The following is a 14345-nucleotide window of genomic DNA, read 5'->3' on the forward strand; positions in this document are numbered from 1 at the left end:
TAATATTTGTAATTTGTATGCCAACATTTTGTAGCGATATTCTATTATTTTCAAATACCGTTGTAACCACTTTGTATTTTCAGTAAAGATCCAGTTCACATCAAACAATATAATACAATAGCAAGATTACAATAATTTTTGCAATTGTTGCTGAATTACTGCGGCGTCTGATCTGCAATGATTGACCATTGATTGTATGATTAGGCACTTTTCTTCAATGCCATTGCCTGGTTATTCCGCGAAAGTTTAAGAAAAATAAATCTATAGTGAAGAAAAATTTAAGTTAAAAATTAATAAATGCCTAAACATTCAAACGATTAGATTATATTAAAAAAAACTTAATGTACCTAAAAGAAGGATCCGAATATAATGGGGTGCATGTCAGTCACCTCCACGTGGTGCACCCTGGGCAACGGGGTCGACCAGCAATCCGATGTTTTTCCGGATTGCTTATTGATCGCGGCTGAGACTGACGCGGCAGAAGTGTCGCGGGCCGCTCCTGGTACTTCTCTGTTGCACAGAGTGGACCAGCGAGCGGCTTCGTGGTAGGAGTAGGAGGAAGTAGGAGGACTCCGGGGTCCTTTTGGGCCGCCGGAGAGAGAGAGGAGGAGTTGGTCTCCGGAGCCCTTTCGGGCTGCCGGAGACAGGAGGAGGAGTAGAAGGAGGAGGGAGAGGCGGGTTCGCCCAGTTTCGGTGTCGATGCTGGGTGGACAGACTTCGGTCACCGCCTTCTCAAACTCGTTTCCCCATCCAGGCGCCAGCCTGTGGTGGGACCGAGGGCCTTGCCTTCACCGGCCGGGCCAAGAGGAGAAAACCTCAATAAAAAACAATCGGTGGGTCGCTCACCCAAAGCGGCATTTGGCGGGGTCACGGTGGTGTGCTAACGCGTTCCCGTAACCCCGCCACCATGCAGTGAGACGGAAACGAGGAGGTTTTTGTGGGTAGGACGATGGCCTTCTGCCCCGTGAGTCCCACATACCCGTCCCGGTCGTGTCCGGGCGGGAGGCGTAAATGCCTTTCTTCCTCGAAAAAAAAAAAAAGGATCCGAATATAATGTTTGCGTATACAGTACAGTAACAGTAACAGCCTGTAAATGTCCCACTGCTGGGCTAAGGCCTCCTCTCCCTTTTTTGAGGAGAAGGTTTGGAGCTTATTCTACCACGCTGCTCCAGTGCGGGTTGGTAGAATACACATGTGGCAGAATTTCGATGAAATTAGACACATGCAGGTTTCCTCACGATGTTTTCCTTCACCGAAAAGCACGAGATGAATTATAAACAGAAATTAAGCACATGTAAATTCAGAGGTGCTCGCCCGGGTTTGAACCCACGTTCATCGGTTAAGATTCACGCGTTCTTACCACTGGGCCATCTCGACTCGACTCGACTCGATGTTTGCGTATAATATGTTTATTATGAGTACAATTTTTTTTTTCATAAAATCTCTTTCTTTTATTTATGCTGTTCTCAGCTTATAAGAAAAGTAGAGCTCGAGAAAATTATAGGCACATTTACGAACACCTACTTTAGATCGGATGTAATATTACAGGTATCAGCTATTACTTAGCCTTTGCTGGCGCAATTGATATTATATCTAATTTAATATTTCACTAGATTCTCCCAATATAATTTTTTACAATTTATATTATTTCAATTATTTTTGAAAAAATGATGTATATTTATTTATTAACGGATAGAACTATCCGCAGGAAATATTAAGGCACGTTGCATATTTTTTTTTAACTTATATCACCAAAAATTTATAATTATTTTCTAAAATACAACATTTCTAACGACTAATTTACATAATTCGAAATACATTAAAATAAGTTGTCGTAAAACATGCAAATAATATTGAAAATTGTTTATTTAAAATTAACAAATTACGAAATGAATTTTAATTGGTCGATGATAGCCGCTGACGTAATCGAACAATTAGCGTTCAATTTTTAGTCAAATTACTAAAATATCTGATTTGGACAAGCGTTTCTGAAAACGAGTCCATCACATTCTTAATTTCCAATAAATGTTTATACTGCTTTTATTCTAAATGCTTTTATGCTACATTGCTTTTATTCTAAAACTACCGTAAAATGTTATCTCATCCGTATTTTGTTTCTAAAGCAAGCAATATGTCGAAGCAAAAGAAACCAACAATGTTTGGAACAAAATAAACGATATGTGCTTCTCAAACACCTGACAGTCTCATTACCGCGAACTATCAACGCACACTGCGCCCACGTAAGTTAAGTCAGGTAAAAAGTAACTTTGTTTCTTTCTTTACAAACTCAAGGTCTAAGTTAAATACAATAATTCCAAGTGACACTGTTATATATTCCAAAAAACCCTTTTAGAACAGCTTATTTTTAGTAATTTTGAATTTTTTGTTTTATACTATTTAATTTTATAAGAATTTTTCACAAATTATTATTAAAAAAAAAAATATATATATGTTAATATTATAATGGTTAAGTCGAGTTTACTATTCAATTCAAAATTGTTTATCCCATAATGACTTATTGTCCATGAAATAATTTCAAGTTTTATTAACTCAACTTTTATGCTCTTCTTTTTTCGTTTCAACCAATTCCTGCCCCATTGCGCAAAGTATCACCTCTCACCCGGCCGACAGGGCCGCAGCTCACTGCTTGACACGCAATTAAATAATGCTCCAAGTGTTCACACTAAATTCAATATCTCCAAGCAACGCCAGATCTAGTTCCGAGATCCTGACGCCTCTACTATTTGCACACTTAATAAAACATCTTTAATAGTTGTTTATACTCACTCCGTGAGTATCAAATTGATTAAAAGTATTTGCATTTGAAAATCGAATATTTTTTTGAATAAAATAAGCATTGAACAAAGGCTTGATAAATTACAAGCTTCGTTTTTACAGTATTTATGTCTAAGAGTTCAAAATGCCAATTTAATGATTATGACATTTAAGATATATGACAACGTATTAGTTCAGAATGTATTTCAGGACTGGATTTATTTTTAGTAAATAAATAAAGTTAATCGTGTGAGAAGTTAACGAGTTATAAGTGAAAGTGTTATATGGTAAGTGATTCAGTGCTATTCAAGAACAGTTGAAACTGAACACGCTTTGTTTTCTCGGACAGTTCCCACAGCGAAAATAATTGACTGTCTGTTCAACGAAATATCGTATTCGCACATTACTTTTGTATCACTAAGTAATGAATTGCATGCAGATAAAAAAATACCACTTCAGGTCTTTCATTATTTAATTGAAGAGAATGTAACATACGCTGTAGTCTGTACAAACAGAAATGTAAATTGTCACTGTCAAATTAGGCACTAAAAAATTTGCATTTCAAATAAATTGATCTAAGTTTTGTTTATGCTTCTTAAACGTTTTGCCCGGTCATTTATCCTTTTAATTGAACCTTACATTAAGAGTTCGTACACTACCGACATTACTTAAGGCTTAGTGACACGAACGCATAACTCACGTCATACCAACCATTACTGTAAGTCAAAATGGCGGCTATCAAAGAGAAAGCTCGCTCTCTCACATCATTCTCCAAGCCATAGTCTATGAAGGGCTTGCGGAACTTAGCATAGACACAACTGAATACGAACAACTTAACCTTTATTCCAATTACATTAAAGTTGAAAATGTATTGAAATTGTTTTAAATTTTATTCGCTCCAGTGTGACAGGGCTAAATTTATCAATTTACGAAGATTGTTCTTTGTCTTGCATTATTAACACGTTAACGTCGTGTTCGGAGCGTTGCAATGGTTGCTAAATATTAAATTATGGATATTTTACTTGCTTCCACGATAACACATTGTTCTTTAGAGCAGCAATGCACCTACGTTATTGATACTTGAAAGGCTCGTGGTTTATATTCAAAAGATGTATATTTTATTATGACATAAAGATTGTATCACACTGGCGACTTCAGACATTTTTATTGTAATAAAATAAATTAAAATGTGAATATTTTATTTATAATTTTAAAATATACTAGCTAGGCCTTAATAAATTTAATTAATTTAAGTTAATAAATTAAAATAGAATCCATACCATAATTGACTTATATCGTCAATTTGCTAACAAACTTTAGGATTTATAATTAGTAAGATAAAGAAAAACTTGTGAACATTAGGTATTATTGAAACAGAGCTCAAAACTATTATTATTGACATGTTTCCGCTCGTCAGACCAGTTAATCTTTAATCCAAGCATCGCAATAATAGATACTGTTGATAAGATTTATAAAGCTCTGTACAAGCTTAATTTGGGTTCAGACGGCCGTGTGTAAAAAATGTCCCAGGATATTATTATTATTATAAATTGTTTATTATAAAAATGGTATGTATATATGCTAGATCTACAAAATAACAAATCTACTGTCTTGGAAAATGAAAGGGTTATAAATAAAAACACATTTTATTATACACAGTGTATTTCAATAACATTTTTAATAACGTCCATTACAATAGAATGATTTTGAAATTAATTCAACGCTAATATTATTAATTTGAAACAATTAAGTGCATTTAAAAGAACCTACTCTAAAGATTAAACCCCCGAACTGTTATGAACTTTTATGTTAATTCTTATTTAACTACAAATATTAATATTATTAGCGATAAATAAAAAAGTATACATTGAGTTATATGTAGATTTCATGGCAAAAGATTGATCAAAGGAACTGATGATTGACTTAATGTTATTTATTTATATATATAACCATATATTTCTATCTATAAAGTGTAAAGATTAATGAGTAAATAATATATTTTATTTCATATTGCTATTATTACAAACTTTATCATTTAAGTTTGTATAATTTTTCACTTTTGTCTTTTATAGTTGATTTAATAATTTTATTGTTTTATAAATTGTATGTTAAGGATCATATTATTCGTTTATTATTTGAACTCCATTTAATTGTAATAATAAAAATAACCTCAAAAAGATTAAGACTGGCCGATATTTTTTAAATAAAAACTATAATTAATTATTGTTCTTTTTTCATTAATAATAATCATTGTTAAAGTCTTAAGCGATAGTAGTAGGAGTATGACTACAAATAAGTAAGTAATATATATATACATAATATTTCGTCTCTACATCCATTTAATTACGATAAAAGAATTAATATTGTCAGTGGCACCATATCATTTCCTGTAGGTGTAGGTACGTTATAACTTATTCTATAAGCAATATTTTTAAATCATTTTTCATACATTATTTCATAGATTTTAAATAATATTATATACTACGCATTAATTTGCTGCAATTAAATATCTGCTTATAAATAATTACTTGAGCCTAACGGACTTTTAATATTCTATATTCCTTTGCTAAATAAGAAATTTAAAAAAACTGTAAGTACCTACCTACAATATTTTCTTACCAAATTTCACCCGTTTTTCCGAACTCTTTTCAGTAAGCGTGTTGAGTTCATTCGATAAAATTGGTTAATTAATTTTTAGGATGTTATCCCAAGTTTTCAAATATGACAATAGTAGCTGAGAGGGCGAAGAAATAACAAAAGATTGTTATTTTTTAATTATTACGTATTAACCAACTTTTTCAAATGTACTGAACATCACATACATATTTTTATTAATTAAAATTGACACACATATGCTAAGAAATTAGGCAACATAGCAGTTTACTATAATTTAAAAAATAATTGACATATCCAATATTAAAATAAGAAATCTATTACAAATTTAAGCCATTACATTACATTAATATTAATAAATATATTTTTGAATTTCGTTGCAATTAAATAAATCATTATCGTTATATTGTGCTAACGGCTGGCGCACATCTGGCGAAGCGTAGTGCAGAGCATGTTCGCATGGGTTTTACAGGCCCATACTGCTCACATGTTCGTGTCCGCGCACGTATGCTCTGGTAAGCAATATGTGCGACTTTACTGTATTGCATTAACTCCCCCACGCCGCGCGTAGTATCGTGCAGAAGCTCACACGATCGTACGCGCTTTTAATTTCAGATCGTATTTAAATTAAAATTGTATCGATCGTATGTCAATTAAAAAAACCCTCTGCGGTACGCTTTCTCAGTCCAATAAGTTCTAAAACCGAAATATTAAGTAAACAGATATTTCCTTAAAGTAACTACTCAATGCCATAAATCTAAAACTATATTCTTTTGGTGTTTAAATTGCAAAACATATTCATTTTTGCATCATACATGATTACTAAATAATCAATTGAATTATAAAAAGCACGGCTATTAATCGAAGTAAGTGTACATTTTATCGGCTAAGATTTTTCACGTTGAAAATATAATCACGAATTATAAGAGCTTTTAATATCTCTTTTCTCTGGCTATAAAACAAAAATGCTAATAGTAAACTTGTTTTAATAATTAACCATAGTTATATAATGTACTATTATAAGTATATAAGTTTAATTTCTTCTTTTTTTTATCCTATAAAAGGTAGACTTTACAGAATTCATTCTAAATTGTGAAGTCTCCTATAATTGATATTTGAATTTCAAGTGGTATGAATATTACGTACGTTTAAATTTAGCCGATTAATTGTTATGTTAGCAATTCGATTTCAGTCCATTAAAATACAAATATCTAAAATCACTAGATTCGTAGGCCGATAGTGAAACTCTCGTCATAACATACATGAATACAATATTATAGTATTCAATATGATTCTAAAAATGCTAATAAAGACAAGGCACGCAAAATAATTTATCTATCGCAGATTTTAACTGAAATTTTTATTAACAGCTAAAATTAATGAATAGCCTGACAATTTTTAATTTGACACTTAATTTTATTAAATTTTATACACTTTTCACAATATTAGTAATTTTGAAATTGAACATACGTATAGTAAATGGTACCTATATTCAAAGATTTTCATATGAAATCTTATTAAATAATATATCTTTAAATATTTAAATTATTTTTAGTAGTTTAACTATTGGATTAAACGTTTTAATTAATGTTCGTTATCTTAATTTATTTTATGTAAGGTTATTTGACTTTCAAGTAAGACAAACAGTAAAGTTTGAATTTTACGCAACTGCCGTTTCATGCAATCATTTCTACACTAAATTTCTAAATTAAATGCTTACAAAATTTATTGTAATTACACATCTTCATCGAAGTTTAGATCTTGCGTTTAATGATTACATGTATTTTCCTGAAAAAAATAACAAAAAATCATGAAAATTGTATAAAATACGACATTCTTATTGTTTTTTATAGCACTAAATGAAACCAAGAACATACTTCTTCACTTCACAAATAACGTTATTGTTAAAATGAATTTAAGAAAAATGATTCGAAACTCGTTACATATATTCGTCAAATAAATATAATTAATAATTGTTTTTTTTTATTTTGTGTACGCTGGCTTGTCTTTGGAGGTTCCACATAACAATCAGTTGGAAGGGTTATTGAACAACACATAACGAGTGGCTAATTGAGTGTTTTTTTTTCCAGCTCTAAATAAAAAAGTAAAGAAATATATTCATTATACTTTATGTGTACTCGCACGTTTGCTTTAAGTAATTGTGATTATGTAATAAAATTATTTTTTCAAAAGCAAGCGAGCGGATAAATGTGAGTAGTGTTGAGTATAAAATAAATGTGTATTTCAAGAGCCTTTATTATGCAAATAGCAATACTATTGCGTCTAAATACAGATACAATATAATGTTTGTCAAAATTATAATGTAATAAATAGTAAGTGATTGTCGAGATGATTATGTGTTAATCATATGATACGTCAAGTCGACGGTAAAACAACTTGTGTATGTTAGTGTATCAGTATGGAATTGCATAAATAGTGTTATAGTAAAATAAGCAATGGTACGATTAAGACTTAACACATAATACACAATAAAAATCACCGTTATAGCTTACCTTCAAATATACATAACTAAAAAATGACAATAATACAATAATTTGTCTATTTCATAACTAAATGAAACAGTTATATTATGACCTCATGTTCATGGGGATGATGTTTAATTTAATTGTACGACAAATATAAATCATAATACGAAATTAATCATTTATTCTAAAGCAAACCTGAAGCTGTAAACATGCCAAGCGAAGAAACGGAAGACAGAAGAAGGAAGACATCTATCTGACTTACAATTATTAGTAACAGCTGCGGTAGCATTGCCGGCTACGCCTGGACTGATGCCGGTCATAGTCGGTGTGCCACGGTATCGAACTAACCAAACATTTGTTTAATGTTATCACCTGCAAACAGCAGTAAGCAGAACGTACGCCACAAAGCATCTAGCCTCTACACAATCCACATGTTCAGGTGAACATAAGACAAACAGGAAAGGCGATTTAAACATAAAACTGATATCGTTCGAAATTTAAATTCATATTTTTATAAAAATTGTAAAATAATCATCAATTTTATGTCCAAAATATAAAACATTGTAATATAATATATACACATATAAAGGTAATATAATATTACATATAGTATTATTAAGTCAGTGCTAGAAGACAAGAAAGAATGGAAGTAGAAGAGGAATTTATTAGAGTTTATGTAAGCACTTTGATGCGTCCTAATATGCAAACACATTATTTAAACTAAGAACTTGTTCACACACAATCTATAATCCTAAATTATTACAACACATCCTTTTTTTTTTATTTACATATAACATTTACATAGATACATATACATTAACATCAACAACAATTAAACTAAAATAACCATGTTGAAGATGAAATTTGTTAAACAAATTTAATTTAAAAAAATGGTAAAAAACTAAATTATCAGTTGACAAATTTCATCTAGACATCAAGATGAACACTTAAGTACATTCTAAATTAACTAAGAGCCAATCGTTTGACAACATCGAATAATTCAAAAATAAAGCATAAGTAATTTGATTACTTACCGAATAATAGGCCAATGATAACAATTCCAATCACGCCCATTATAATCATCATCTGGAAAATTATAAGTAAAATTCAAAGCATTGAAAGTTTAACAGTGAATTTACAGCCGCTTATAGCTTTCAAGAAATTCCTTTTATAATATTATGAAAAATATTATAAAAGGAGTTTTTATGTGTAAATACCTTTAAATTTTGTAACCAAAATTTATTTTTTAAGCTCTTTGCCTGTTGCTCGAACTGTGACGCACCCTGTTGAAGGGCATCTGAAAATTTTAAACGACATTTGAAATAAGCTATTGAGTGAAACTGTCGTCATAATTAGGTTGGAACTTGACTTACCTGCTCTGTCATCTAATTCTGACAACTTTGCGTCTCTGTCCAGAACTTTTTCGACATTTGTTTTCATAATATCCACGACCTGAAAAGTTTTAATTATTAATCATTTTACGTTACTTTTCTTATGCCAGTGTAAAATAGAAATCGCAGAAAAAGAAACCGATGGTAAGGCTTAGTGCAAGCAGGTTGACCAACACTTGACCAGTTATTTTTCCAGTTTGAATTGTACGTGAACCAATGTAATTACAGGCATAAGTGAAATAATCTTAGCAGAGCTGGTTAGTGGCGCATTTATGGAAGAAGAATTGGTAATATTTTTACAATGCCAGTGTCAATAGTAGAAGGCGACCAAATACCATGAGTTGGCTCATTCGTCTGTCCACTTTCTTAAAGTAAATAAAAATTATAATTGCATAAAAATAAACTTTACTTCATCGACTTGGGCCTGAGTCTGTTGCAATCTTCGCTGTGCAGCGATCTGCTGTGGTGTGCGAGGTCCCCCAATAATTTCCCCATCTGGTCCTGTTTGGGGCTCTGCTGGGGCTAAACCTCCTGGAGTACCTCCTTCAGCCGCCCTGAAAATTTAAGTAACATTTCTTAAATGGAATAAATAAACTTATTTAAAGATTTCAAGATCTTGGTTTTTGATATATTTCTCCACGAGTAACACTTGTGTGACGATAAATATGCACTATTTCTATAGAATCACATTTAATTTATAGTAGACTATAAAACAGCACACCTCACAGTTCAATGCCATTGTATAAATCTTCAATTTTCTAATCGATACTTGTTTAAAATCGTTGAAAGCGTGTATCGATTCCAGTTAACGTAATCACGTAACTTGGCTTACATGGATTGATTGATAAATATTTAAATATGCCTATTTATAAAGAATTAAAATTTAGAATTGATTTACTATCAATTGGAAAAATGCCAAAGTCATTATTAAGAAGTCGGCCAACGAAATTTTCTAGAACAAAATTGTATATATTTCTACCATATTAGTTTTAATTTGCATTTATGTGTATTAATTGAAGGACACACGTGGCGGTCGCTTATTATCTACATGACCTCATACCCCAGTCATTTTCAATTACAAATTGATAAACTAAATTCACTTTTAACTGAAAAATAGCAATTTATTATTTTTTTCATATATACATGTATACGAAAATGCTTAAATTGTTTAAAATGTTTTTTATTTTAATCAAAACAGAGATATAATATAAATAATAATCATTTTAATTGAAATAAAATATATATCGGAAAATTTATTCAATTTTACTACATTATTTGAAAGCAATAAAAATATCTATTAATTCAGTCACATGAGCTATAGAAATGTTTGAAACTGAAAAACCTAAGCTTAAATATTCAATACAATTTTTATATCAAATCAAAGTATTCTCTGCAAATAATTGAATAGCCAATAATAATATATAGTTAAAGCAACTTACATTTCTCTGTCTGCTCACTAGTTTCTATTTACGACGCACTGAGGTACTAGGATGCTGAGGGAGGCTTTCTTTCACTGGCGTTTCAGCTTGCCGCAAAGCTCGACTGACATGGCCGCAGTAATATCGCGCACAAATGTGCTACGTTGGCACTTTCGAGCCTGCGTCATGGGGGTTTTGAGGGCCGAGCTAAGGAAAACTTTTACACACAATGAAATGTTACGTATACAGTATGTAGATTATTTTTTGTCTCAGCTATATTGTTGCAAAATATAATAACATTATTATTCTTTTTTCCATGCAATTTTTTAAGTTTAAATTGCTTAAAGATGGAGTGTAGTTTTCTTATATATAACGTAAGAATAAATCGTTAATAAGTTTTTTTTTATTATAATGAGTAATAAATAAATAAGTTAAATATTTAAGTAAAATGTATTGATTGAAATAAATTCAAAATTATTATTTTCGACTCTGCCAAAAATATATATTTAGGCTTAGGTTATTTAATGATTAAAATGATAATCGTAACATAGAAATTAATCCAATTTTTTAACCTCTATCTTCGCCAGTACCGCATCAAGGCAAAGCGCATGCGCGCCACTGCGTGTGTCTCATCGATTGACGCGCATTCGTAGGGTAGGTCTGGGGTTTGCCGCACGTTCTTTTCAGTGAATGCATTCTTCTAAATGAATGTACTTTATCTATACTTGATAAATTATTCCCTCTATGCAAGTTTGTACAACATATATTTTGCTAATTAATGAAACAAAATTAAAGCGTTTTTTTATATTTTTACCTACATTTATTACAAACAAATATAAGTCAATCATTAAGCTAGTAAGCAGATATACACGACAGCGACACATAAGTAACATACAAAAAGTCCATTAGCAAAAATTGCAATATAAATGTGTATTATATTATTATAAATATATAAAAAAATGAGAACAATATAAAAATAAAAATAAACAACATAGATATTATACAAAGAAATAGATATATATAGATAAGAGTCAGTGTATTAAGTTATTTAGTGAAGAGTGTTCATGTATCAAAAGATTATCCTTATTAGGTTTAAAGATTCCAGACATTAGAAGTAGATGGTAGCCATAGATATATTATGATGCACAAGTGTGAGCGCAATCACAGTGAAAGTTGCACTCTCTCTTGCCTCACTCTCATACTCCGACGACACAAAATACGACCGAAGAGCATAACTTCTCAACTCCAGACTGCTGCTAAGCATATCTTGTAACAAAAACCCCTAAAAATATATATGTTCTAAGAAATACATGAAAAAAAATATTAGTTCCTAAAATTACCTAAGGCTAATCGTAAATACCTTTACTTATTGTCATCATGCCTAGAGCCTAGAGCGGCAAAATTTAGGAAGCGGCAAAACTTGGTGACGTTTTTTTAAATAGTCGCGTCCTCTGTGAAGCTACACATCAAAGTTTAAAAAAAATAGCCGTATGAAGATTACAATTATTAAAAAATCAACTAATAAGAGGGCGGCAACCTTCCATCAGCCTATGGCAAACAAGGTATGAAAACCCAGATTATCATAGCAATTGGCTGAATGGTATAGTTATTTCTATATATCATGAATGATATAGTTTTCAAAAAACGAGTTACAATAAACAGTATAGTATAAAACCTTTTCCATATTTTTTTTAATAGGTAGGCGAACGAGCAAATGGGCTACCTGACGGTAATTGGTCACCACCGCCCATAAACAATAACATTGAAAGAAATGTTAACCATCGCTTACATCGCCAATGCGCCACCAACCTTGGGAACTAAGACGTTGTGCTTGTAATTACACTTGCTCACTCACCCTTCAAACTGGAACACAGCAATACCAAGTACTGCTGTTTTGCGGTAGAATATCTGATGAGTGGGTGATACATGTGTGCAGAACTTTCACGGTAATCGATTATATATTGTCGACGTCTTTTAATCTCAAGCGGATATACGTACATCTGTATATATGTTTCACAAGCTCATGTGATATAAATTTTATTACCTTACGACGTAATGGAGATGGGACTTAAAATCTGATAAGGTTAAATAATGATGCCTTGCTTAGCGTTAATTAACACGTTATAAGTATTAAATTTGGTATCAGAAGGTAATAAAGGCGTTCTTCTTGCGTTTTATTAATTAGCATAAAATATAGGGTCACTCAGAATGAAAAATTACACACATAACCTATTTGTAAAAAGTTACACAGCCGAGGCCTAGTGGTTAGGACGCGTGAATCTTAATCGATGATCGTGGGTTCAAATCCAGGCAAGCACCACTGAATTTTCATGTGCTTAATATGTGTTTATAATTCTTATGCTTAACGGTGAAGGAAAACATCGTGAATGTGCATTTACCTGCATGTGTCTAATTTCATTTAAATTCTGCCACATATGTATTCTACCAACCCGCATTGGAACAGCGTGGTGGAATAAGCTCCAAACCTTTTCCTCAAAAGGGAGAAGAGGCCTTAGAACAGCAGTTGACATTAACAGGGTGTTACTGTTACTGTACTAATTAAAACAAAATATATTATGAGTAGTATTATTGAATTTTGTTTTATCAAAGGTCAACGTGATTTTTACAGTTATAGTATTAAACTGAAAATTAAAAGCTTTTACAATTAGTGTAGAAGTACGCGATTACATTCGAAACAATAATTGTAAATGTTTAAAGTAATCAATTAAACAAAGTTTAATAAGTTATAATAGATACGACAATTGCTTCTAAAACATTTTAATAGACATAAAAAAGATCGTCAAAATCATTTATAAAGTTTTTATCACTGTATCCTTGTTATAGCCACCTCATCGCTCGTAACAACCCAATAGACACAAATAGACATAAAGAATACATCAGTTTAATTCATATTTGTTATTACAATATGAACCTTCTGATGATAATATTAAGAGTGTAGTAATAATGTTTACGTGTGGCCCACTACGTCGATTCTTAAAGAGTACGTTTACCAATAAAACATTAATACATCTCTTGTGCCTTGAAATAGTATAGATATGACGACTCCGTCAAAAGTTGAACAATATTTTTATTATTAAATTTTGAAACTAATTCAAGAATAAAATTGTGATTCATTTACATTTGAACACTCAATTTTACATTTATTATATTAAGAACTAATATTATTTAAATTGGTTTCCTTTAAAATAATTCTCTAATTTTTTTTTTTGGTTAAAGATTTAAACTTGAATTTTTCAAAGAATTTCAACAATATTAATATTATATGACGAAATATAAAATGAAATTATATACATCGAACAATCTACCGCAAAAATCTTAAGACGATCCATACAAAGCCGTCTTATGATAAATACATTAAGTATAAATTTTATAAGGCCATTAAAATTAGGGCGGTCGAGCCTCGAGCAAATTGTTGTGAGCGGCACTACAAAGAGCTCGGACTAATCAATTGCCTCCCCGCTCAGGAGAAAAATGTACTAACCGCAATAATAACAATTAACAAACAGACGTAGGCCTTTATTTTTGTTTATTTTCAATGAGTGATAAATAGTTTTGATATGCAAGGATTTATCGCCGTCGTTTGTCTTAAGCTTTGTGTAATATATATATTTGACAAAATCGTATCTTCTGAGCGTTAAGAA

General features: G+C 31.2%; 1 protein-coding gene across 3 annotated transcripts; it reads right to left on the reverse strand.

Annotated features, from left to right (window-relative positions):
- Positions 1-4936: 4936 nt before the first annotated feature.
- Positions 4937-10807, reverse strand: LOC126776435 (neuronal synaptobrevin-like). 3 transcript variants are annotated; one of them, XR_007669947.1, is made up of 7 exons: positions 10705-10807; positions 9675-9819; positions 9248-9326; positions 9092-9171; positions 8909-8960; positions 8137-8246; positions 4937-7176 (listed from the first exon to the last, which is right to left on the reverse strand). XR_007669947.1 is itself a non-coding variant. In XM_050498953.1 (7 exons), coding segments are annotated over exons 1-7 (441 nt in total). In that variant the 5' UTR covers positions 10707-10807; the 3' UTR covers positions 4937-7174. The 3 variants fall into 3 exon arrangements, 2 of the variants coding, with proteins under 2 accessions (XP_050354910.1, XP_050354911.1); XM_050498953.1 differs by having other exon boundaries at positions 8137-8217; XM_050498954.1 differs by lacking the exon at positions 8137-8246.
- Between the last annotated feature and the right edge of the window lie 3538 nt (positions 10808-14345).

This window comes from Nymphalis io, chromosome 20 (assembly GCF_905147045.1).
Source record: "Nymphalis io chromosome 20, ilAglIoxx1.1, whole genome shotgun sequence".
Classification (NCBI taxonomy): Eukaryota; Metazoa; Arthropoda; class Insecta; order Lepidoptera; family Nymphalidae; genus Nymphalis; species Nymphalis io.

Bases quoted from the DNA above. Each gene is read 5' to 3' on its own strand.
- LOC126776435 (XM_050498953.1), bottom strand. The intron at 9,327-9,674 runs GTAAAGTTTATT...AAAACTTTTCAG, and splicing joins CTCAGGCCCAAGTCGATGAA to GTCGTGGATATTATGAAAAC. The intron at 9,172-9,247 runs GTAAGTCAAGTT...TAAAATTTTCAG, and splicing joins AGAATTAGATGACAGAGCAG to ATGCCCTTCAACAGGGTGCG.